This window comes from Charadrius vociferus, unplaced genomic scaffold, assembly GCF_000708025.1.
Source record: "Charadrius vociferus isolate BGI_N301 unplaced genomic scaffold, ASM70802v2 scaffold610, whole genome shotgun sequence".
NCBI lineage: Eukaryota > Metazoa > Chordata > Aves > Charadriiformes > Charadriidae > Charadrius > Charadrius vociferus.
Window position 1 is genome coordinate 95,426 of NW_009646437.1, and position 24,945 is coordinate 120,370.

General features: G+C 52.4%; 1 protein-coding gene across 1 annotated transcript in view; it reads right to left on the minus strand.

Annotated features, from left to right (window-relative positions):
- Nucleotides 1-4,225: 4,225 nt before the first annotated feature.
- The window catches only part of ITPKB (inositol-trisphosphate 3-kinase B), a 67,000-nt gene continuing 46,280 nt past the window's right edge, over nucleotides 4,226-24,945 (minus strand). The window contains exons 2-7 of the mRNA XM_009881924.1: nucleotides 18,351-18,450; nucleotides 17,503-17,716; nucleotides 14,289-14,493; nucleotides 8,638-8,739; nucleotides 7,009-7,080; nucleotides 4,226-4,560 (exon numbers count right to left, since the gene is read on the minus strand). Of these exons, the coding sequence (XP_009880226.1) occupies nucleotides 4,345-4,560; nucleotides 7,009-7,080; nucleotides 8,638-8,739; nucleotides 14,289-14,493; nucleotides 17,503-17,716; nucleotides 18,351-18,450 (909 nt within the window). The 3' untranslated portion in view covers nucleotides 4,226-4,344. The remainder of the gene's footprint in view (nucleotides 4,561-7,008; nucleotides 7,081-8,637; nucleotides 8,740-14,288; nucleotides 14,494-17,502; nucleotides 17,717-18,350; nucleotides 18,451-24,945) is intronic.

Consider the following 24,945-nt stretch of genomic DNA (forward strand, 5'->3'; position numbering starts at 1 on the left):
ACCCCCAAGTTCCCGGCTCCCCCTGTCCCCAGGGACAGCAGTGGGGGCTCTCCAAGGGGAAGACCCCATTATTGGCAACACCAACCCCAGAGCTGCAGCGTTTCGTTGCTCCCCACCTCAGCATTAAAAAAAACCCACCCAGCCCCTCCCTGACACAACCCAGATCCTCCCCACACCTTCCTTTGTGGCCAGCAGTATTCAGTTGGCAGCAACTTAAGTAATGTATTTAAGCAATTAAGACCCTCCTTTTGAGGCCTCATTGCTCAGGCAGCGCAACTCCCTCCAGCCCTTTCTTGGGGCAGGGGGGAACAAGGCAGTAGCGCTGCCCTGCATCATCCATGGCAGGGGCAAAACACCTCTTGAGGGGCTTCCCAGAGACCCCCCAAACCACACCAACCACTAACAACTCACACCACGTGAGCCTCAGACCCCTACCAACCAGACCTGCGTTTTCAGAGGTTGCCACTCCCAGCTGGCCCCAGCACCCCCTTATTTATAGGAGGTTCATTCTTGCAAGTAGTACCTAATTAGATAATTAAGAAGAAAATTAGCTGCCCCTTCCCCACCTACAGCCTGAACAGGCTGCTTGTACCCCCGTAGCACTGCCGGAGGTGCTAGGGGGGCTCTGTGCCGTAACAGTGGAAACCACAGCAACACCTAAAGTTTTCTTTCTTGCCTTAATATAAGCGCTGGCCTCTCTTCTCTGTATTGAGGTTATTAATCATTTAGTTTATCAATCCCTGAAGTGGCAGGGAGCCTGGGGCTTTGCTTTGGGGGTGCAGCAACGTCAGGTTGAGGGGCAAATAAGGCTCTTGCCGTGGTGCGCGGCATGCTGCACTGGCAGCCCCAGCTTGGTGCTGGGGTCTGCCTCTTTCCAACCCAGTGCATAAGTGTCAGCAGACACCAGCACTTGGTCATGAGGAGTTTCTTCCCCTGACTTTTTCCCTCCCCCTCTCTGCCACGGCATCATGTTATTGGAGTTCTGGAGGCTTTTGGTTTCTTCCACAGGTAGGAAGAGGAGTCACGTAGCGATGAGACTCTCAGTGGACCCCAGGAACTGAAACCATGAGTAAAACATCGGCTGTCTCTAACGATGCCGCAGGAGTGTGCACGCCAGCCAGGAAACATGTACACCTTTCTCACAGCCCACGAGAGACCGCTAGGTGCACGTAGAGCAGCCTCATGTCTATGATACTATCAGTTCTCTCTCGTAGCAAGACGTTTCTAGTCCTAAAGGGTCAAGCCTTTAATGCTGAGCTTCTCCTGCAGTTTGTTTTAGACGTGCCGTGGCAAGCAGCAGAGATGCTACAGGGACCGGTCCCCAAGCCGGGCTGCTCCCGGGGGTCTGGGCATGGGATGTTAAACGTGACTTTCCTTGTGGGGCAGAACCTGCCCCCCTCAGCCACATCTGTCCCAGGACAGGCTCCTGCTGTCCTGTGCTTGCATGGACAACCAGGAGGGACTGGAGCTGCCTTCAGGCTCTACAACTGGATTTCTCCTTCAGTGAAAAACCAATCAATTTGGGGTTTTTTTTGGTGGTCTTTGGTCCCAAGCGCTCCCTCCGGCGCTGCCTGCGGTGCAGCTGTGAGGTAGAGGAGCAGGGGAAGCGCGTGGCTGCGCCAGGCAGCTCTGACACCCCCATGTGCTCTGATATCCTCGAGCGCAGAAATCACAGGGTGGCACTCGGAAACCGCTCAGCAGTCAGAGCCACGATGCAGAACTAGCGAAAAGCATAAGGACCAAAAAAATTCCTGGTGCAGACCTGCCTTTGGTGGGCTTCCCTGCAGAAGGGGGATGGAGAAACTCGGGCCTCTCCCGGGGGGTCCCCTGCCCTGCCTTGACCCCCCTACAGCCCCGGCTCCGCTCTCACCCTGCCCTGCTCCCTGCAAAACCAGTTCCCTTTTGTCAGGATCTGTCCCCGCTGCAGGGTCCTTTCCTGCTCTTGATTTTACACAGTGCTGCTCCCGGCGTGCACTGGGGTAAACGAAGCTGGAGCCTGACACCCCCAAAATCAGGATGGATGCGGAAGCTGGCTCCTGGGTCACTCCCAGGCTGCCACAAGCTTCATGGGGTGGACACGGACCATACACCAGGCGAATGCTTCCCATATGCCTTTATTTGCAAAGTTACAGGATTTTTTTACAGGCACTGTGCGTTGGTGTTTCAGACTGGTTCAGATTTTTTTTCTGTATTACCCAATGACCGAGAGGGGAGGTGGGAGTGGAGAAAATCCCTCACAGCAACCGTTCCAGCCTCCAGAAAGGCAGAAGACATCTGAGAGGAACAATCTGCTTCTTCTGAAGCCATGAAGCAAGAAATCTGGTTTATAAACAGGCTTAAAAAATAATATACATATATAAGAGCAGCTCAAAGCTAAAGTACAGCGATAACTGGTACACGTCTATGCATATCTGTTCACACCCTTTCTCCAAAGCTGGAAAAGGGATGGTTTAAAAACTAAAAACATAGGTTGTTTTTTTTTTTTAAAAAAAAGAGATTCCATGCATTAAGTTTTAGTGTTTTGTGCAATTAAAATGGGATGAAAATAAATATAACTTAAAAAAACCCCAACCTTTTCCATGACACTAATGGAACAGAGGCAAGTCTATAAGGCACTTCCACATGGGCTATTCTAGAAAGCCTGGCAAAGAGCTAAAACAGTGCAACCATTTACATGGCATCGGATGAGCTAAAGACATCTGTCTGGTGAGCTATGAACTGAGAAAAACCTTAGGAGACTTCAGTCCTCGGGAAAGAGGCTGGGGCATGGCTGCAGACGGCTTGATGGCCATCAACTCCACCTTATTGCTGCCAGGAGGAGACCTCTCCTGCTGAGGACGCTGGACCTACCGAACGATGGCAGAGGGGCTCTGGAGCACCGCTCCCGGAGAGCGAGATGAGCCCCAGGGTTTGGGGATGGAGCGGGTGAGGGACTCGCCGGCTGCTGAGCTCCTGCACCACCTCCAGCACTGCACACTCCTGTCCTCAACGTGAGGGACTCCCCGGCTTCCCCTGCAGCCTCCCCTCCCCACCGCCCTCTCGACGGCTGACCTTTAGCAAGCCAGCTCTGCCGCAAGCAAGCCGCTTAGTTCAAATGTTCCAGGAAGTTAAAAAATAGCCTCCGCCCTAAATAGGGAACTGGGTGTTTTCGCAGGATCAGGAGTGCGGAGGCCGTACGCGTGGCCCAAGCAGGCTGGGAAGCCAGCGCCGAAGAGCAGTGGCAGAGTTAGTCAGTTCTGCAGGAAAAAACGGGAAGGCATGGGGATACCTGACTCTGCTTTGCCAAAGACGACTAACCGGGCTGCCTTGAGAGCTGCTTTGCTGCTGTAACCCTTCACCCGCTGCTGATAAAAATTGCGGAGATGCTTCAGGCAGAAGGGTTGCCCTGGGCCAGGTTGCGGGCATTGGCAGCACTACCCCTACACATGTGCTCAACTGCTGCCAAAAAAAGACTGATCAACCTAGATGGCAACTTTAGGTCTCATAGTAGTCCCTTATAAGTTATTTTTCTCTCCCCCAGCCCTGCCCAAAGTCTTTCTTCTCCATGGAGGGCTGGAAGCAGCTCCTAGCAGGGGAGCTGGGTCTCTAGAGAGGAGCTCGAAGTGTTACCCGCCACACCAGCGCAGGGTACATGGGTGGGAAGCACCTGGCCATGGTAAATACCTGCGCCCAACCTCTCGGCCCCACAGCAGGAGGGAAACCTTCATCCTCCAGTGCCACCTGGAAATAACAGAGCAACCTCCACGTGATGTCTTGAACACAAAGAAAACCCAAATCTGCCCTTCTCTCAGGGACTCGGCAGAGCCAGTTCCCTAGGCTGAAAGGTGCCAGCAAAGACAACTAAGGGGCTCCCACCCCAGTATCCGTCACCATCTCCAGGCCTTGCTCACGCACCCTGGTTGCCAGTGGGTCCTGGCCATGGCCACTGAGTATTTTTGGGATGAAGCTACCAATTCCAGCCCAGGGAGAGGCTCCTTCCTCCACCAGCCCTCTTAAAAATCAGGCTGCGCAAGAGACAAAAGCACGGTAGGCAAAGCGTGTGCTTGCCTAAGCAACCCCTGCCGGGCTGCTCCCGGCCGGCACGGCCACATGCTCCCACTGACTCTGCGAAGCCAAGGTTTCAAGTTCAGCTTTTGTTCTGGCAGGTTGGCTCTCTATTTACATGGAGAGGGAGAAAAAAAAAACACAACAAGACAACCTAAAAAACCACAACAAAAACACATTAAATAGGGAGAGTATAGCTTTCAAACGGGAAGGGCGAGGGCTGGAAAGTGTCTTGTAGTGCAGTTCAGAAGAGTCAGTCGGGGACAGGTTGGGGGTAGTGGCAGAGTCGGACACGTGGCTTTAATGCAAGTCTTCGCTCTGGGACAACTCTGTCAGGATCTGAATGAGGTTGTCCAGCCCCCAGAGGTAGCCGTCCTCTCTGTTGCCTTCCACCCAGGGCACGTTGTGCTGGAGAACTTGTCCCTCCGGCAGCGGGGTGGTTTTCCCAAAGTCAATCATCCAGACTTTGGCCTGTTCCTTCTTGTCGTGAATAAAGAGGAGGGAGCTCCCAATTACCTGCGGAGAGGAGAGACCAGTTAGTGGTGCTCCTATTACTCATCCTCAGCCAGCTTCAGGGCTTTCAGATACCTTATCTCAGGCTGCATTTGCAAGAGATAATGCTGAGATTTTGCATGCACAAAAGCAAGCCAGCTCTTGGCACAAGGTGAGGATCAGAAAAACATGGGCATGAGATAGAGATGTCATTTTGGAAACTGAGTCAAGGTCCCCAGGGAAGGAATGAGATGAACGGTCTCAGCCTTCAGATGGGGATTTTTTCCAAGGCTGGTTCTTTGCGACCAGCTCGCGCTCTTCACACACACCAGCCCTGCAGACATCACTGCAGGGATAGGTACCCTCCAAGTACGAGTTACTTGCAATGTGCTGTCTCCTGCCTGAAACACCATCCAATTGCACCCAGATTCCCCCTAGAGTATCCTCCCATCTTTCACAGTGCTCTAGGGATGCAAGCTACTGAGGTGCACGTACATGAATTTCCTTTTCCGTGAGTTCACTCAGCTGCATCTACTTTGAAGGGCTCTCTCATATCCTGGTCAGCCTTTGGGAAAATCCTGCAGCAAGTACTGGCCTGGGCAAGGCCGGAGGAGTCCACAGGTGCATGTGGCAAGGTGAAGCACACTGCTTCTGACAGCATTAGTCTCAAGGCCTGTTGCAGGGGGGTGAGACCCCACGAGCCCAATGCTCACCATCCACGGAGCAAAGAGATGCTCAGCAGGTGGGTACCTCCAGCTGAAGGCCAACCCAGCTCGCAGTCCCAGCCAGGCTGCCGCCCAGCAGCAGCTCTCCCGTGGCTTCCCAACGCTTGGGGAACACATATCGGTGTCAGGCCATTCACCACCATGCTCTTCTGATCAATCTGCTCCTTCAGTCAGAAGATTTTAGCAGGTGGTACTACAGAAAAGCACCCACGGACATGCTTCAGAGCTGTCCCAAATGAAGATTGCTTTCCAAACCTATCCAATCTTTCCAATGCTATCAGCAGGGTTTAGCTTGAGGTTTGCCTGTAGAGGAGGGTTTTGAACAGGAAGCACGTACTCTTTGCAAAAGCTATTATGAATTTACATTTTTGAGGACACTTCCTCCTCCAGTGCATTGGGAAAATGTCCAAGGTCCAGAGATATGTATTATTTCCCAGAAATGCTTATCTTTAGCTTTTCTCCTTCCAAGCTCTTATAGCCCTCTCTTGACCAGGACAGAACACTTTAACTTTAAGGAAAAACCTTTTGCTGACATTCTTTGCTTGCCTGTCCTGGGTCACCGAATTCTCCTGTAGCTCCTTGGAGAAGCCCTGCCCAGCGAGGGCCCCGTGGAGGGACACGCAGAGCTTTGGCAGACCTTCTGCTGCGCTTCGTCTCAAAGTGGGATGGAAAGTCAAAGCTGCTGCTTTTTAGTTTTTAAGGAGTGGAAACTCCTTTCAAAACCTCCTTGAAAGGCTGTTTTGTTTCTGTGTTTTCAAACGAAACCCTGGCATTTGGTTTCAGGGAGTATTTTGTTTCCCTTGTTGAACTGACCTGAAACCCTTGGGTTTGACGTTTCCCTTCCAATTGCCTTACAGGCGCTGCTGTCTGGAGGCACAGCCTCATCTGCCTCCGGCTCCGGGCAGGCAGGGTCCCAGCAGGACCCTCCATGAGCAGATGGGGCTGAGGTGGCTCACGAGGCTCCAGCTGAGGGACAGGGGACTCTTGGAGCTGTGGCTCCCGTTTCCTGGGAGTCAAGGGCTCCTATGAGGCTCTTTTGCCTATAGACAACGTGTGCCAAGGACATGCGCTCTCACGTTTTGTTAAGTAGATGCAATAGCAAATACTCTTTGCTGATGCTAAATCAATAAAATGATTTAATTAAATTATGGAGCATTCCAATTCCTGTTGAAATGGCCAAAAAATGTAGCGCTTCCTCTTTGTTTTCGCACCAGAACTGAATTTCCCCTGTAGAAAATGTTGATTTTGAGGACACTCATTTCTGAAGGAAAGTCCTTCCATGGGAAGGGTCCTTACCGTCGCGCCCTAACCAGCTCAGCAAAGGCAGTTTTGGGGATATTTTGTTTTTGGCAACGTATGGCTACGTTGAAGCCTTGTTTGATCACACGGAGCAACTGGCAGCTAAACGGAACCTGATGTGCATTCAGACAGGAATTTCTCTCCAGAAAACCCCTGTACACTACGGGTTTTTTTCCAGTTGTATAAACCCATAAGCAGCCTGAATTCCTCCTAGGTCACTTTTAATCTGCATGAACACCTGTTTTCAGTAGATTTGAACCTATGTCAGATGCAGGAACATTACATCAATCATCATCCATATCTCCATGTAAGTATTAGAAAATAGGGAAATAAGAATAAATTTAAAGCTGTAGAAATTTACAGACTTTGACTTCTCTTCTCTCCTTAGACAAGCTGAGATTAAACTGTTCACATTTCCAGGCGGATTCTATCTAAATGTGAGTATTACCTCATGGCATTTGAAGAACGGGGATGTCTCCAGGGTAGCGCGGATACCCTTCAACCGGTTAAGGTAACTGTTCTGGAATTACAAAAAAAAAACCAAACCGAGCTGTCAGCGCTGTGGGAAGCTTACATAAGAACTGCTGCATAGGGCAGACAGGAAAGCCACCCCTCCCGGCATCTTCTCCGTGATACCACGTTTGCATGTGGGGGCGTCCCCCAGCGGCCCTGTGCTCAGCATCCTCCCCATAGATGTGTCCTGTTGGAGGGTGTCCTCTCTCTTTTGGGATCCACATATCCTTTTGGCTGCTGTGGCACCCTGCAACTTCCAAAACTTGGTGAGAGCATTTACTTTTGTTGAACCAGTGCTTTCTGCAGACTTTCCCCTCCACATCCATGGTGCTCCCAAGGAGGCAACAGCTAATTCAGCAGCCGCTGCTGTGCTTGCACAGCCAGGCTGCTCTTTTCCTCTCATCTGCACTCTTTTTAATAGGTCAGCTCTTCACCTCATCCGTCACTTTATCGCTCAGTCAGTTAAGCATCACGAGACGCTTCTGTAACTCCATATCAGCACTTCCACAAAGTTGGTACCATAGATGGAAGGGCTTTCATGCTAGTCAGCATGCAGGTCAAGACCCACGTGCCTGTTTGAGCATCCCTGCAAATTGTTGGAAGGCACTGAATGTTCCCAGGTGGCCCCTTTCATAATTTGATTTTGAAGTTTAGACAGAAGGACTAAGCACAGGAACATGCACAGCAGGTACCTGTGCACTATAATACACCTGAATTTTCATACTTTGACTGCGTGGGGAGATGTGGGGGTCACTGTACTGGAATGCTTCTGTCAAGGAGCCCCATCCAGAGCCAGGGTATGACGGTGTGAGCGTGCTCCAAGCTCTTTGGGGATAAAATGCAGCCAGACAATTTCATTTACAGATCCAGGAATAATCCCTGAGTAGGTCTTGTCAAAGCAAACATGCTGGTTTGAAGGAGGAAGTGCCAAGGGCCACTCCAGCTGGAGGCATGCGTTTGTAGGCTTTGTTATAGTGCAGCTTAAAATGGGAGTGCTTTGTCAAATAGGATATTTGACACAGTTGGTGTAAATTGTTTACAGCTACGTCTCTTATTCTCCTGGCAACAGAAGAGAAACTTGGGGAATGCCAACTGTGGCTTACCCATGCGAAGGGTGCCTGGTGCAAGCAGGGGGATGCCTTGGCCACCTCTCCTGGCAGCCCGAGCGTGGGGCAGCCCGCTCTGCCAGGGTGGGAGTCCCCACTGCCCACACCATCACATACTGAGATAAACAGCAGGCTCAGAGGCTGCCATCAGTCCCAGGAATGAGGGAGCAGAACATGGCTGTGCCTCTGCAGCGAGTTTTGGGGCCAACTCCTGAGCATTCTCAGCAGACTCGGACCTGGCCCGAGCAATGATGTTACAGCAAACATGTCCCCTACCAGCCCTTTGCTGCTCTCCCCTCACCCCTGCAGCAGGATGGCATTTCCCTCTGCCAATTTTCATGCTTTTTTAAGAGAGATTGCTCAGGCTGCAGCCCTTCAGGGCAGGGAGCCGATCAGCCGAGGGCAGCCTTTGCAGGAGGAGTCCTCTCCTGGCAGCCCCCCCAGCATCCCCCACTCACCAAAACATTGCGGTTTCCTCTGGTGAACTCCCTGAAGGCCTCCGTGACTTGTTCCTTTGTCCGTGTCTTCTTGAAGTCCCGGTTCACAGTGCCGTCCTCTTTCTTGAAAAGAAGGGAGAGTGGTGAGCAAGATGGGGAGGGAGGGAGCCAGGGCAAGGACAGGTGTTTCAGCAGCCACACATGTCCCTGAGTAGGATGTAACCAGCTTTTTTTTGGCAGCTGAAGCACCTGTCTATAGAGGAGGGGTGAGAAGAGGTAGCAGCTCTCTGGCTTGCATATTCCAAACCATCTCACAGCTCCACTGATTTGCCCCCTAAAGCAAACAGCGAGTCTCCACCATCATGTACTTGGTGAGGTCACCAGCAATGTGGACGAGCTACTTCTCATGGACCGGGCGCTTAGTGCCCACCAGTGGCTGGAGACCACATGTTTCTGGCCACATTGTGCCCCAATGTCTTCCAATTGCTGCTGTGTCTGAGCACAGGCGCTGACACCAGCCTCGGGCTGCACCCCTGCCTGGGGAGGAAGGCAGAGCACGACCGTGGAAGGACACAACTGAGCGTGGATGGAGACAACATCTCAGGAGCAGGCACAAAACCCCCTCCGCACAAAGTCCTCCACAAACCACTGCAGCAAGGAGATGAAGGCAAGGAGCAAGCCCCATGGCTGTCTTGCCTCACTAGTCCTTTGATAGCCCATGCACAGCAAACCCTCAAAGGCAGCAGCCTGGCACCGAGATGCAGTGAGCAGCCTTGTGCTCTCCTCCACCTCTTCCCCAGAGGCACATCCATGCTTGGCCCACCACGGGGACAGCACATCTTGGTCCGTTGCAGGGACGGCACGCAGCCCTGACCCAGAGGCTCCTAGCCAAACCTCTGAGCAGCTTTGTAGGTTGCTCCCCATTTCTCCGGTCCTGCTGGGGCTCTGATTTTTAGATCAGCACGTTTCATTGTCCAGAGCGGCCGTGGGTCGAGCAGGCAGAGCTTGCTTCCTGGATACAGGGGCTATTTTAAACCACACATGCTCCTGCTCACAGCTCCACTTGCACAGCTCCATCCCACCACTCCGGACAGCGTGTTTGCACACAATAGAGTGAAGGGACAGAGGCCAAAAAGACATCCTGTGGGCTGGGGAAGATGAAGTAAAGATGAAGAAACAGAGCAGAGGCCGGGAAGGAAGAGAGCACAATGAAGTCACCTGCCCCAGAGATTTATGTGCCCTGGCAAGTCTCTGAGACCCATCCAGGGAAGTGCCCCAGAATGGGACCATGTGCATCGCCCTGGGCAGAAGGTTGGCCATGGACATGGTGGCCAGGCCAGCTTGGGGGAGGGTTGAGTGCCCAGGCTGCAGGGAGCTGGGCAAGGCGAGCCTAGCACCAAAACCCACACCTGACATCTACTTTGAGATGAATCACACAGCGTACTTCCAACTTCCAGCTAGTGTTCCGTGCAAGTGTTAACAAAGGCGATAACGAAAGCAACATGTGAAAAGTCTCCAGGAAAAACTTTGTTTGCACGGGGTGCAACCAACGCACCCAGCTTCAAACCACCCTGGGCCCAGCCTGACCACCGTGCTGCCACAGGGTATGAAGGCAAGGCCAAGAGCTGGCAGAGCATGCATTGGCAGGGGCCAGGGACAACCTTCTCACCAATGCGTGCTCTGCCAGCTCTTGGCCTTGCCTTCACCTCCCTGCTGCAGCAGCCATCCTGCCAATGGACCAAGCAGAGCCAGGCTCTCTGCTTTAGGCTGTGTCTCATGAGGCAGCAGGCTGCAGCAGCGCAGGCAGGAGGTCTCCTCGAGGATGCTCTGGTGGCACGTGCACAATGTATAGGGGAAGGGCGCTACGCCACTATACATCCGTCACGTGAGCCCTGACGGGGCAGTTCGAAAATCAACCCACCCTCTCCCCAGGGGATGATAGATATCAATTTGGAGAAGTGCCAAGGCTGTGTCTCATGAGGCAGCAGGCTGCAGCAGCGCAGGCAGGAGGTCTCCTCGAGGATGCTCTGGTGGCACGTGCACAATGTATAGGGGAAGGGCGCTACGCCACTATACATCCGTCACGTGAGCCCTGACGGGGCAGTTCGAAAATCAACCCACCCTCTCCCCAGGGGATGATAGATATCAATTTGGAGAAGTGCCACAGCACTAATTTCGCATGTAAAGAGCACAACTTTCCACAAAGCATCCAAGAAAGGAGATGGACTTCTAAGTGCTCCTAAAAATAAATGAAAACCACAGATGGCCTTTCAGATAAGGCAATCTAGGCTTCAGGAAAGCCAAAGAGCCTCTCCGTAATGCTGCTCCCATAATTACCTGCCTCCCGCAGCTTCCTTGCCCAGCCAGAGGCTGCTGCTGTGGGGCTGACAACTGCCACAGCATTTACAGGTGTCCAAGCCCCCAGGGGGCTGCCTTCCACTCAGCAGAAATGTGAGGGGGGCTGATAAGGGCTATCGCAACCTCCGCCCCACCAGCAATCCCAGTTTGCACTGGCGTCACTGGGGCAGGGTTCAGGTCAGGCGGTTCCCCCTCCGGTACTGTGTCTGGCCTCAGATGGGGCTCATGAGCCGCCTGTCTCGGAAAAGTCAGGTGAGGGTTTTCAGGGCTGGTTCTGGGACCTGACAAACGTCCCAGCACCAGGGAACATAGTCCCACCATGACTTGGCTGCAGGCAATGGTGAGCAGCTCTCAGACCAGAGCAGGAGCTTGGGAGCAAAACTTCTTGGGAATGAGCTCCAGTAAGCTTCAGCTGGGTCATCAGGGATCATATGTATTACTTTTAGCAGGGTAATTTTATTAATAGCTACTGCTTCACAGTTTCAAGCTACTCCAGAAAGTTAGATAAGTGTCATTAATCTCCTTTTGCAGAGGACAATTTTAATTTTTAGAGAAGAACTGGATCCTCAAGGCCACCTGGGAAAGCAAGAGCTCAGCCAGGAAAGGGTTTCTATCCTCATTACCAACCCAGAGCTGCCTGTTCACCTCCTCTGCCCACACTGTCCCTCCTTCCTCCATGTCCCCTTCCAGCCCATGCACCTGGGGCCAAAACCTGCCCTTCCCTTGCAGAGGAAGGTGCTCTCCTCGATCAGCCTCTGGCCGCGGGCAAGGGGCAGGGCAGATTCACCCCTGCTCATCCCAGGGAAGCATCCACAGCAGGAAAGAATACATGAAGACACTTATTGGTAAATAATATTCTCCCAAAGTTTTCTCTGAGGGCTCAGTAGCAGCCTCAGGGCACCGAAGGCCCTTTCCCTAAGGTGGGAATTCAACCCCAGGAAAAGGGCAAATGCAGGGATACAGTGCAGCACGACCGGCTCTACAGCCCTGCTGGAGAAAAAGCTAGCCGTGAACCAGTGTGAACTATTAATGCTTTAGCTTAGGGGGAAATAATCCAGAAGCTGAAGGATTTAAGGAGAATTACAGTAATTAGAGCGTTGATCAAATTAGTCAGCCCCTAGCAGCAGCAGGATTACTCCTGGAGGCCAGCACTTCTCAACATTTTTCAATTAAAGAGCTGCCTCACCTCTTTGAAAAAAATTCCACCCCTCACATCGCGCAGCAACTCACTTATGCTTGGCTAAAACAGAGGTGCAACTCTCACCACTCCTTTATGGCTTTTATTTTCCACCACAGTATTTTTTGGCCTGTGTAGGAATATAATTAGGTTTTGGTTTGTTCTTTTTTTTTTATTATTTTTTTCTTTCAACCAGTTCACATATGACCTGCTTTTGCCATAAAGCCCCAGATCACAGGCTGAGAAGCACCGCTGGAGGCCAAGGATATTATATCATGTTGGACTATAAATAGACAGATATCCCTGATTATAGCAAGAAAGCAGGGAGAAGGAACAGTACATGGGAGCTTTGGTCCCAACTGGCCCACTCCTTTTTTTAATATAGCCTCAGTTTTATAATAAGCACCAGCAAAACAACAGCAACGGGAATGCAGCAATGGGAACTAGGCAAAGGGTTGTCCCAAGCTGGAGTAGCTTGCAGCGTGCTCATGGGTGCCTGCAGCAGAAGAGGGACTTTGGGAGAGTTGGGGAGGTCACGGGGGAGCTGTAGGAGCAGGCAAATGCCCTGATCCAACGTAGGCACCGCAGAAAGCTGCTGCAGGAGAGCATGACCAGCAGCGTCCCAGGCAGTGGTGTTGGGCAGGCAGGGGTGCTGCGCGTTGCTGATGCCGGAAAACTCTTCAAGGGGTTCAGCTCAAAGGCTGCTCCTTGGGTTTCTGAGAGTGGTTGAGTTAGAAATAAATGCATTGTCCTCTGTTGGCCGTGAAGCAGTTGAAGGAAGAAGGTGCCCTCCTCCCCGTGTGCAACATGCTCCACTGGGCTTCCCACAGCCCAAGGACTGTCCCACACAGCAGGACAGACCCTTCCTACTGGTGGTTTGGTACGTGGGTAACCAGAAGCAGCAGCTCTGAGTGACCCACTCCTGCTGATCACCTTTTAAACCCATGGTCTAACTTCTGCATTTGCTTGCTATTTGACTGGTAAAGTCAAGGGAAATGCTACCAGGAAAATCGGCAAAAATCTGGTGTAAAGGCTTTTTCAGGGAATGGCTTAGTCTGTTTTAATTGTATCATTTTGACACCACCATCTCTGGTCAGGAGAGGTGCAGGAGTTTAAGGCCACAGAGACCCAGGTAGGTATTCTGGAAAAATCCCAGCCAACTCGTGGAGGAGAAAAACAATCTATGACCAAGAGAAGAAAACTCTTCCAACCAAGGTACATGGAGAAATTGAGCAAGCAGCTGCCATGAGCTACTGCCTGGGCCCCCACAGTGCCCCAAGCTTGAGTTACTCCAAGCACAACTTGATTGAGCTCCACTCGGCCAATGCCATGCCCAGGCACATGCTGAAACCCTTAGCTCAAGCGTGATATTACTTTTAATTCATGCTGGCTGGCTAGCAAAAGGCATATGCCATTGCTAACGTTCATGCAAGTCTTCTATAACTAATACAACCGCTCTGCAGTTACAGACCTAACTCCATTCAAGTGCCATCCCATACATCTCTCTTGACACAAAATCTGCTCGCCAGGAGAAGAACTCCTGGGCTGGCTCATCTAATGGAGACACAAAAGCATCACAGCAGGTATCTGCAGAAACACGAGCATTAGCTCTGAGCAAGTGCAGTCAGCACGTGCAGGTGTCAGCAGAAAGCGCTGACATTTCATAGGGCTCAGTTGCTGAGCTTTCCTAGACAGGGATGTAAACACAGCCTCCTCACTGATCGCAGCTAAACTCCCAGCTCCAACCAGAGATCGGCACACGTTCAAACTGGGATTTGGATTAATGGCTCAGCCTAGCAGCACAGCAGTATCAAAAGCAAACAAACAGTTTGAACCTTCAAGTTGGAGCATGGCACTTTACATTTTGCAGTCAGGGAAATCAACCGAGGGGCTGATTTAATGAGATTATGGCTAAAACCATCCTCTTGCATTGATGCCCTAAGCTCAGCTGTGCTCTCAGGAGAGCAGCACTGCCCCAGGCCAGGTTCCTGGCAAGGGTGGTTTGGCTGCAGGGTCCGTGGATGTCCTGATGTGACACAGTCTCACCACCAGCCTGCTCTGTGTGTGTCTGCAAGTGAGTTTGGTTACTGAACACTCCAGCATTTCCCCCTGCTCTGCACACCTGGAGCAGCCTCACCTTTATCCCCTCGATCCTGAAACCCAGCGTGGCAGTCGAGCTGATGGTCTCCCTCCACTGCATGTAGCGGGGCTTCGTTACTGCACGCAGCACATTCTCCTCCTCGGTGGGGGCATCAGGGTCCACCTCGATCATCTTCTGGTACATGTCCTTCCTTAAGCTCGGCTTCTTCCGGGCCTTTATCAGCTCCTCCTCCAAGTATGTCCTGCAAGGAAGAGACATTAGCAGGGCCATCACATAAGGCACCACATACCCACAGACAGCCCTTGTCCCAGAAATCAGGCCTATCCACAATAGCTGATCCCCAAGGAATACAGCAGCATGGGAAATAACAGAGCAAGCCTGGTTGCAGGTAAATTTATCATGATTTGATTAGCACCCCCATCATCAACACCTGATATCTTCCCAGTTCATCAGGGAACCACAACCACTTTGGCAACAACAAGAGAGGTTATTTCTCACAGGTGCCCACAGCATTGCTGCTACCCCAAGTAAGTCCTGAGGGGAAATCCTGTCCTTCAGCAAACCTGAACAGTGATTCTCACAAACTAAACATGGTTTTCAAGATATGCCCAGGAAACTGCCCATGTGCTCCAGGAACTGGCTGGGTTGAAGGTGGGAGGGAGTTTGCCGCATCCCAGCCCTCAGCATTAGCAGCATCTGCTGCTCCCTCCCAGGTCTGGCCAAGGTGGGCGGCTGCTGCTAAAGCTGCTCCTGTGTCTCTCCTGCACTTTCTCATCCCCCGACCCTGCTAAACAGGGTGTTTTCACACAGGGCTGTTTCAATGCTGATGGCTTTGCCAGGTATGGGTCTGTTTTAAGTGGACTATCTAGCAAAAGCTTCCTGTACAGGATGGAAGGGATGCAGCCTTGCCAGGTGCTCACCATCATCCCCAGGACCACAGGGTGCAGCCACGATGGGGGAAGGAGGATGGAAGGTGCAGGGGAGCGTGCAATGACCTTGGTTTTATGCAGTTACAAACCATTCAGAGGAACACCACCATGTGCCAGAGCCCACCAGTGGAGAATGCCTTCGCTCTGACATGCAGAAAACTATCATCCGCAAAATAACACTTTCTGCAGCAGTAATAAACCACAACCTAACTCCTCTTATGGTGTGCAAACCTGCCCCAGCTCAACCCAGCAAGTGCCCAGGCTCTCTCTGAACAACTCACCAAGACAGGTGAGATGTCTCAGCAAAACAACACAGGAACGTGTCACCTCCTTCCTCCCAAATCCAAACTGCTCTACACCTCCCACTGGCCATGCCCAGCTCTGCAGAGGGGCTGTGCCCTCTCTCCGTGTCCCTTGTGCCAAAATCCCAGCGCTGAGTGTGCAGGTCACCTCCTGACCCAAGCAAAACGCACGGGGATGATACTAGGCAGACTACGTGGGATGGTGTTCCTGTGTTTCCCACAGGCTTACCAAGGCAAACTGGCGTCTTTTCTCAGGGCAGGCATATGACCACTGAGCAGATAACCCCAGGGCATCAGCCCCTTTGAAAAATGCTGCAGATAAAAGCAACAAACGGCTTCAGCTGAGATCACCAAACCCATGACTTTTGGGCAGACAGAATAAAATAGCAGAATAAAGCAGCGGCATGCTCAGAAGCGCTGCTCACGCTGCTCAGAAAGCTAGATTTCCTTCTGATGAGAACGACAGACTGTGTATGTCTGCGGTTTGGTCCCCCCGCATTGCTCCAGGCTTGAACCATCACCAGGACTTAAGTCAGACACGGTTTCATTCAGGGGCGACTAGAGGAGACTGATGCATCCCCAAGTTAGGCTGGCAGGGAAAGCCCAAGCCTGTATCTGCCTGGCAGCAAGCTGCTGGCTCAGGGGACAGGTTTAATAGCCCTGAGGTTTAGTTTATGTGTCACAGCCTCTCTTGCCTGGCCCCAGGGATGCCCCACTCCCCAGCATTAGCCCAATTCACCCTCCCTCACCAGCTCCTCCCACAGCACCATCTTATTTAATAATGATGCTGCCTGGCACATTTGTCCCCTTGCCCGCCCTGCCTGTCTTAGCTCCAAAAACCCAGGTGCACAAATCACTCGACGTGTGATACATGTGTGGGAGGCTTTCCTCCTCCCGGAGACAGCCACAGGAGCACCTGACAGCCTGACCAGCAGGTTGTCTTCTGGTGGCCCTCATCTCCGGGTCCAGAGCGGGTCCTGTCTCCTTCCTGCGGCAGCACGGTGCGTGCCAGCTGGGGCCACATGGCTGCGCCGGGGCCCCCTGCCCTTCTCTCCACCCCTCCGGTGGAAAGTATTCCTCACCTCCTCCCTGCCGACAGCCCGACACGCCAGTTTGAGTTTCACATCGGGAGTTCAGGAAGGAAAAAAAAAAAAAAGATTCCTTCCTCCCACAGAAACCATCAGCTTTTCCAGCAGCGCAAGCGTCTCCACCGCGTCTGGGCTGCGCCTTAGCCAGGAAGGGGGGTCTCAACCTACCCTGCCACCAGCCCGCGGCAGACCCAGGGCTGAGCGATGATCTGAGGCTGCTCCAAAACTGGCAGCTGCCCGGGGTCACCAGCGCTGCTCCTATTTGCTCTGGGATGCCCTTGTCAGCTGTGGCATTGCGAGCTCAACGACTGCTGCTGGCCAAGTGGCTGCAGCCTGGGTTCTTGGCGTATCTGTAGATGGTTCTCAAGGAGAACACGGGTAGTGTTGCTCATCTACTAGGAAACTTTTCAAGAGCTTTGCGTGAAAGGCACTAAACTACTTAGCACACACGTTTTATCCCTCAAGTGTGCATGGGAGCAAAGGGTGAGCAGAGGGAAAGTTTCTCACTCACCGAAGCTGTGACATTTAAGTGTCTTTATTTCACCCCTCTGGCACCCTGGCCAGGATCTCCCACACCTTTTGCTCCCTGCCCGTTGGCTGTGTCCTTCTGCAGCAGAAAGGCAGGTTGCCATCCTCCTAAAAGCTACTGTGCCATCCTGGTGTACCCACACCCAAACAGAGTGCTGTCACCTCAGCTCCACTTTCCCAGTACACGGGACAGTCAACAAGCAGCGAAGACGAGAACCTGGTGTGTCCTTCCCATACCCAGGCTTCCCTGTGGCTCTCTCCTCACACTATTGGCTTAGCTTTTCCTGAAGACAGGTGAGCCTGGCGTTCTCACTTGTGTGTTTCAGAGGGTTTTACTCAGGAGATGCATTTCTTTTGAGTATCCCATCTTAAAACTCAAACAACATCCCCAACAACCACTCACCTGACCCCCATTTTGCAGTCCATAACACAGGGGGAGTCAAATTCAGCCAGCAGATCTTCCATCTGGTTGTATCGCTCCCCGTCCTTCACAACGTCGCCGTGGTAGGCAGGAACATAGGGCTTCAGGACATCATTCATCAGGCGGTCGAGGCAGCGCTGCTCTGATTCACAGTGCTTCTTCAGTATCCTGCCGTTGGCCGCTGCCTTGAAACTACCTGAGGGTAACAAGGGACAATATGGCACTCGCTTTGGATGGGGGCTGACACTGTGCCTTCCCAAAACGCGAAGGGCAGCCCAACACCTTGGAAGCATCTCTGTTTACACCTGCACCTGAAAGAGTCCCTGCACGCTGGGCCTTACAAGCTCGGGCTGCCAGATTCACACGTAGTGTCAGAGGTTTATGACCAGCAATGTCACACCTTAAACAGGACGGAGATCTGTCCTGCAGCACCCAACACATTTACTTCACAGCCTCTGTGTACTTCATGGTAGGTTCACATGCTTGTTTCCAGACTCATGCATGGGGCACCTTTGTGCTGGGCACCATCACCTGCTTTGCTGTGGATCAGCAAGAGGGCTTGGGTCTCACCCAAAGGACTCAGCTTTCTGCTGCTTGAGAACAAAGTGGCAGTGATACCTGCTGCCCACAGGAGTCTGAAAGCACAGAGCACTGGACCTCCACGTCACCATCCCTAGCATTTAGATAAGTCACTCTCCTGGGCTACAGATGTGCGAGCTGAAATCTGTGACGTTCATGCAGCAATCAGAAGCAATTCTGGCCAACAAAGCCCATTAACCTGAGATAACGAAGACTCTTTCCACTGCTCTGCCCCTCCCCCTGCTCCATACCTGCGTGTCCCGCTAGCTGGATCCAAGGATACTTCTTCTTGAAAGACATCACAAATGGGGACCAGTGCACCATATTCTTGATCTTCCGCCATGATTTGCTCTAAGAGAAAAAAAAACAATCACAAAGGTGAATGCAATGTTTTAAGCTTCTGCTGTCTGCAAAGTCACTTCAGGCAACACGCAGCTGTTTTGGACAGGGGAAGAGGCACTGGAGCCAGCGCAGGATGGAAGCAAACAGAGAATCTGCTCTTTTCCCACTGCCCTGTGCCAAGCCGGAGCCGCTGGGCCTCGACTCTACGTTCAAAAATCACGAGTAACTTCACTAAAGGGGATGGCGTTACAGTGTTGTTCCAGTTGGCTACTTCTGGTGCAGAGAGCCCAGCCATCCGCATTACCTTGTCTCTGCTCCCCGCATCCTCCACAGAAGCAGCAGGGACATTAACCCATCCTTGGGTACCGCATTAGATCACGGCAGACGGAGCGGGGAAAGGAGCCCAGGATTTCTACCCGGCTACAAAACTCAACTCCAGCTCCCGCGGGGAACAAGAGACGCTCGCACAAGCGCACACAGGCTCACCGCCTGGCTTTTGTTCCCCACTGAAAGGCAGCTGCTTTGTCCATTAAGCTGGCAACCCACGCGCGGCTGATCCGCCTGCTTTGGCCCATCCGTAACTACATTTCAGAGAACAATTCCCTTCTGACATGTTGTGTTTCTCGCCAGATAGATTACACAAAACTCTTAACATGACTGTAACAAGGGCTGCATCGGACATATGAAAGTCTCCCTCGAAGGCTCTTTCCTGCGAGAGTTTTTCCCTGGATTGTTCTGGGGAACATGCCACCGGTAAAAGGCAGGGAGGACAACCTCTTATCTCAGCCCCAGAAGGCGATGGTGCAAACAAATCAGGCGAACAATATACAATGGTGACAATGGAAAAATGCCTTCTTGCAGGAGTGGGGACAAACAGACGGCATAGTCCTGGCCGCTCCGAGCTACTGGGTTCAGCTGGAAGCCCACAGATAAATTATCCTCATTTGCTCCGCTCTGAAGGCATGGGAGGGAGCCTTCCAGAAAGCCCAAGTAATCTCTTCCTCGTGTTTGGAGAACCGGCCCCTGTTCCAGTAACGCTTCGCAGACAGGCGGGGAAGAGCCAGCAGCCCCGACTTGCAGTTTGGATGCTTGTCGGGGGTGAACTCACAGCGCAGGAATCCGTGCTGGGAACTGCTGACATGTTTAAATGGCAAGGAAGAAGCCAGACAAAGATGTTAGTGTCTAAAGCGTGGAAATTACATCGGGTTACCCCTGTGCCGTGCACCAGCCCCGCCGGGGAGCGGGGACACATCACATGGAGATGCAGGGACTGCCCGCACAGTGGGGACCAGGGGTGGGAGAGGGGAAGAAGAAAGGTCCTTCCCCACCTCCCTGCCCGGGAGGAGCAGGGTGGCCCTTCCCTGGATGACTGCCTGTGGCCGGGAGCGTCCCAGCTCGCTCTGGCACCGGTACAGCAGTGCAGGAGTTTGGCAAGCAGCTGCCCAAGCGTGGGGTGACACCGGGCATCCCCTTCGCCCAGGCTCCTCTGCGCCACAGGCTTGCTCTGCCATCCGGGTTGCTTGCTTTGGCAGGGGGGTCGGGCAGTTCCCTACCTGACATGAGGATGAATGTTTTTATTTCCAAACGGAGTGCCAGAACTTGTGCGCTTTAGCTGTTCTTTGTTCTCGTTTTGGCAGAGAGCGGGAGGGAAGGGGGGGGGGGGGGTGTCCCCTCCTTTTGTTTTTAAAATAGTAACATCAAGGCCTGGCTGACGTCATGAAAAAAAGGGGGAAGAAGAAGTCTCCGAGGGAGTTTGGACTCCAGACGAGTGTGACCCACCTCCTCTAGAACAAGGAGAAGGAGTCCTCCCCCCACTGCACAGCATCGTAAGTCACTCAGTCCCAGGAAACATGCCAAGGCAACGCACCTTCCCCAGCCAAGATTTTGTTTTTTCGGTGGTTAGAGCTTTATAGCCTAAAACCTTGAAGTACTTCAAAGCACAGGCAGAATGAAGGCAAGTGGCACCCCAAGCAGGGCAAAGCACCCTGGATCCCCCCTGCCGGGTCTCGCCCAGGAGCGCTCCCGGTGTGGGGTAATGGCCCCCGGGTCCCCTGGAGAAACAAAACACCCCAAAAACCTTTCTGCTGAGCTGAACAAGACAGAAAGCCAGTCACTGAGCACATCCACACGAGGAACAGGTAGCACATCCCCATCCCTTTTCAGCGGAGGGAAACGTTTTCATCCAGACACCACCCTGTTTCAGACACACTTTTGGCTGGGCGATTCTAACCCAAGTTTTAAGGATGTGTTCAAGAACTTGCTTTGTGGAGAGACTTGAGATGACTTCGTCCATCTCAAATCACTCCCAGCTTGCCAGAAATAGGCTGTGAGGCAAGTTGTTGGAGGTGGGGATCACCGGCAATTCTGCTTCACGTAGCCCCTTCCTCCCCGGCTTTGCGGCAGCTCTTCATGATGGCACTTGCAGGAGAGAGGAGGGACCATGCCCTCTGCAGTTCCTTCAGGAGCCATCGGATTTTTGTTTCACTCCTGAGCCACCTCCCAGTGTTATGAGGGAAAGACTGCTTCGTGAAAAGGAAGCTCTCCCGTGCCCTCAGCCCATCTCCCGTTACTGCCCAGCATGCACAGCTTGTTTTGCGGAGCAGGCTGCTGGGACCAATTTTTTTGGGGGGTGTACGTATCTATACAACAAGTCCGGTCACTCTGTAGAGGGAGTGCTCAAAAGGCGGTTAGTTTTGCAAGGGGCAGCTTCCCTAGCAAACCAGCAGCTGCATGACTTCATCTGTCTGCTCTCCAGGGCTGCCGACCCACTGCAGAGGAGAGACAGAGGCTGGACCACGGAGGAACAAGACTGGCCAATGTCCCCAGTGATCCTGCTACCCCCTTTGTCTGAAAATAAATTCTCCCCAAGTAAGGAGTTGGTCTAAAAGTTCACCCTTCATACCTTCCCTGCAGCTTCAAAAGAGATGTTACGTGGCTGTGCTGCTTCACAGCAGCAGGGTCCTTCACAGCCACTGGAGACGGCTGAGAGCTTCCAGCAAGAGGGTCTGCATTTAATGGAACGCCAGTGTGGGTTCAGACGGAGGTGAACATCTCAAAGCTGATGGCTTGGCATCCCGGTTGTGCCAACCCCTGTGCCAGGCTCCTGCAGCTGGCCATGGAAAATCAGAGCCACGAGGTTCACACCACTCCAGTTCGACTCGGTGGCTGTGTGCAGGTAACAGCCCCCCCGTGCTCGGCGGGCCGCTGCCTCCCGCCCTGCCTGGTGCTATTAATATACAAAGGGCGTATTAAAGCTATTTACAGTAAAGAAATCTTCTTCAACCCGTCCCGTTGGGAACTGTAAGGGCATCGCCTCCAGGCTCTTCCGTAACTTTCAGTTTGTATTTCAAGGAGTTATTTCTGCATAGGTCCAGGAGCACAGGCGCAGCTGTACGTCCACGGAGGAGTTACCTGCAATAACTGCTCCGACTCAGACTAAAGGATTTTTCACCATACTGGAAAAAAATAGCTTTGCAGGTGGCGTTACCAAGTGATGCTGGTGAAGGGCAGATACGTGCTCCTCTTGTTTGCCTGCAAGGAAGCGAGCACGCAGGTCGTCACGCCGAAAGCTGAGCACGCTTCCAGCTCTTGCACGATCAAAGCCTGCGCCTGCTTGTGGCACTCTGGCACCCTGCTCTCCCCCAAATCCAGCTCTGCGGTTGCTTTCCCTCCCAGAAAACTCACAAAGCCGTGTTGACCGATTGCACTCTTGCACACACAGCAATGGCACGTAGCCTGTATAAACAGGCAATACGCACGAGGTGTCTGATGCAATTCAACACTTTTTATTTAAAACCTGTTTCAGCATCAGCAAATGCTGACTGATTAGCTGTTAGGTAGAAAACCATTTAGTGACTCTGGAAATATATTTAGTGAAGAGCAGCACTGTTTTCCCTAATTGTCTGTCACATGGAAATGAAGCTGAGCAACTGTCAGAAACAACTCTAAAAATGAACTTTCAAGGGTTTCTGCAGCACTCTGCTTCTGCCTCTGCCCTCTTTCAGCTTTCGCTCGCTACGGAGCATGGTGCCCCAAGCTGGGGGTGGGATACGGGCCAGAGGAGTTAAGCCCTCCCAGCGAGCACCCACAATTGGTCAGTGGGAGAGGAGTGCTGGGAAAACAATTTTATCTGCTGCATGTTTAACTTTACTTATCTGAAGCTTAAAGCAAACTCTAGGCTTTCCCCATCTGTCAATAGAGCTTCATATGGAAAGAACAACATAGGAGAACTTAGTGCCAACCCAGAAGGTCAGAAGATACATTGTGTTTAATTAGATTAAACAAAAAGTGACTGATGAGCTCAGTGCTTGCTGTACATTTACCCTAAAGCATATGGCATTCCTTTAATGTCTGCTTGAAGGAGACGTGCATTTCTGGGACTGCCTGTCATCTCCCTTTCCCAGCACGGATGCTGGTGGAATTTGACTGGTGTTATTCCCTGTGCACGGATCCTGCGGGGTGCTCTTCCCTTTCCATGCGCTGAGCCAGAGAGATAGGCAGTAACTGATTTAATTTGCTGGAATTACGGTTTCCTATGGTTTTATGGGACCAAATGTTCCTGGAAATAGCAGGAGCTGGACCTGTATTTCAGTGCTTTTTATTAACTACAGCATGCACTGTTAGAGGCAAGATCATACAGCTGGGCCAGTGGGACGAGGAAGAGTGGGAGCAGCATTAAATTAACGATTTTCCCAATTCTGAAAAGAACTTCAGCCCCTTTCTCCCAGGAAGATCCTGAAATAGCCTAGAATCAGAAGAGATGGAGAAAAACCGTAAGGAGACAGCAGTGTCACCAATGCTCACCACTTCCCCTGGCTTCAGTGAAGCCGCTGCAGCCCAGAGGCTCACAAGTGACACCCAGGCTTTCCCTTCGCTTTGGAGAAAGCCCCGCTCCTGCGGCATGCTAACATCCGAGCACCCTTGGTGCTGCTTGCAGAACTGAAACACCCAGGTGGCCAGGCAGCCCCACCGGCACGTGCCCAGCTGCCCACCCCTCGCCAAGCGCAGTGGCTCAGGAGAGGCACCGCACCGGCCTTGCCCCCACACCCAGCACCCTCTCTCGCTCCTTGGGCACTGGGGTGACTCCCCAAACACGCTCCCGTGGGACTAGTGTGGGTGAGAGGTGCAGCGGGCTCTCTCAGCTCTTCGCTTTCACTTCCAGCTCTTCCAAAAGGAGAAGTGCCGCCGCGGTGCCGTGGCACCGGGGCCCCCACGGAAAGGGGTTTCAGCACAGCTCAGAAGGGCTCTGGGATGTTTCACTTACAAGTAGGAGGGTTGGCGGCTCGCTCCTCATGTCTGGAGCCTTGCTGGTTTGAAAAACAACGTGGCGAGCAGCTGAGAAGGGCAGACTTTGCGCCAGAGAGCCCTCTTCTTTAGTAACTAAATAAGTGGGGGGAGCGTTTGCCCACAGAGTTCACTCCGTGTCAGCCTGCTCCATGGCCACGCACATGCAGCCAAGGAAAAAGAGGCCATTTAGTTTTCCATGTTTAAAAGAATGAATGTGTTTTTCTTTTGGTCTTTAAAAAGTAGTTAAGGTTTCCCTAGTGATGATTGTTTCCCTTGACTGGGAAAAACCTTGTCACTCCAGCGGCGGTGAGGAGGCCAGCTTTGTTCATTGTGCTGGGCGCTGGGTGCGGAGAGCAGCGGGGCAGAGCTGGCTGGTACCACGGGATGCCTCCTCCCAGCACGTCCTGGTATGCAGGCGACCAAAATGCAGGATCCTGGCCGAAACCCCTCCCGTGACGTGCTCCGGAGAGCAACCGCTAACGTGGTGCAGAGCTGGGGGTATGCTCTGCTCGGCTTTGCCATCTCTCAGCCACTCAAACCTCTCCCTCCATCCAGGCAGCAATAGAAAGAGCCCAGTGACCGCTTCAGCCTGCACCAGGCTGTGGCTGCTGATCCTGATGCTAGCAGCAAGTGACGGCCTATATTTTACATCATCTTCCTCCTATGCAAACCACCCTCATCCTCACCGACACATTTGCTTCTGTACTGCACAACGGCCAAATAGCCTTGTTTTGACCAGAGAGCAGCTTGCAATGGGAGGGCTTTGGATCAGTAGGCACTTTTTGGTTTAGTCACACAAGGCGTTTAATAAAAACTTCAGCAGCTCCTCAAAACCTGGCAGAGGCAATGCCAGTCAGGCTCCCGCGGCGGTTGTTGAGCAAAGATAAAAGGCAAGGCCCAACGACAGACTTCACCCAAATTAATAAAAGGGAATATAGTTTCACAACTGAAAGGCACTTCTGGGCACCTAGCAATTCTAGTCCAAAACCCTGTTAAAGTAAGTTATTTTGATGGCTGGGGCATAGAAGCTTCTGCTGGAGCATAGCAGCTTCTGCTACTTTCCAGGGTGTCCATCACATTTAGAGAGAAAAAAAAAATCCTCATACATGCATTATTTCTTTTACTTCAGATGCTCCGTTTTTCAGAATAGTCTAATTTTGGCCAGCGAGGATTTTGCCTCCTGCAGGGGAGAAGCCACTCCCCTCTGGCTTCGCGAGG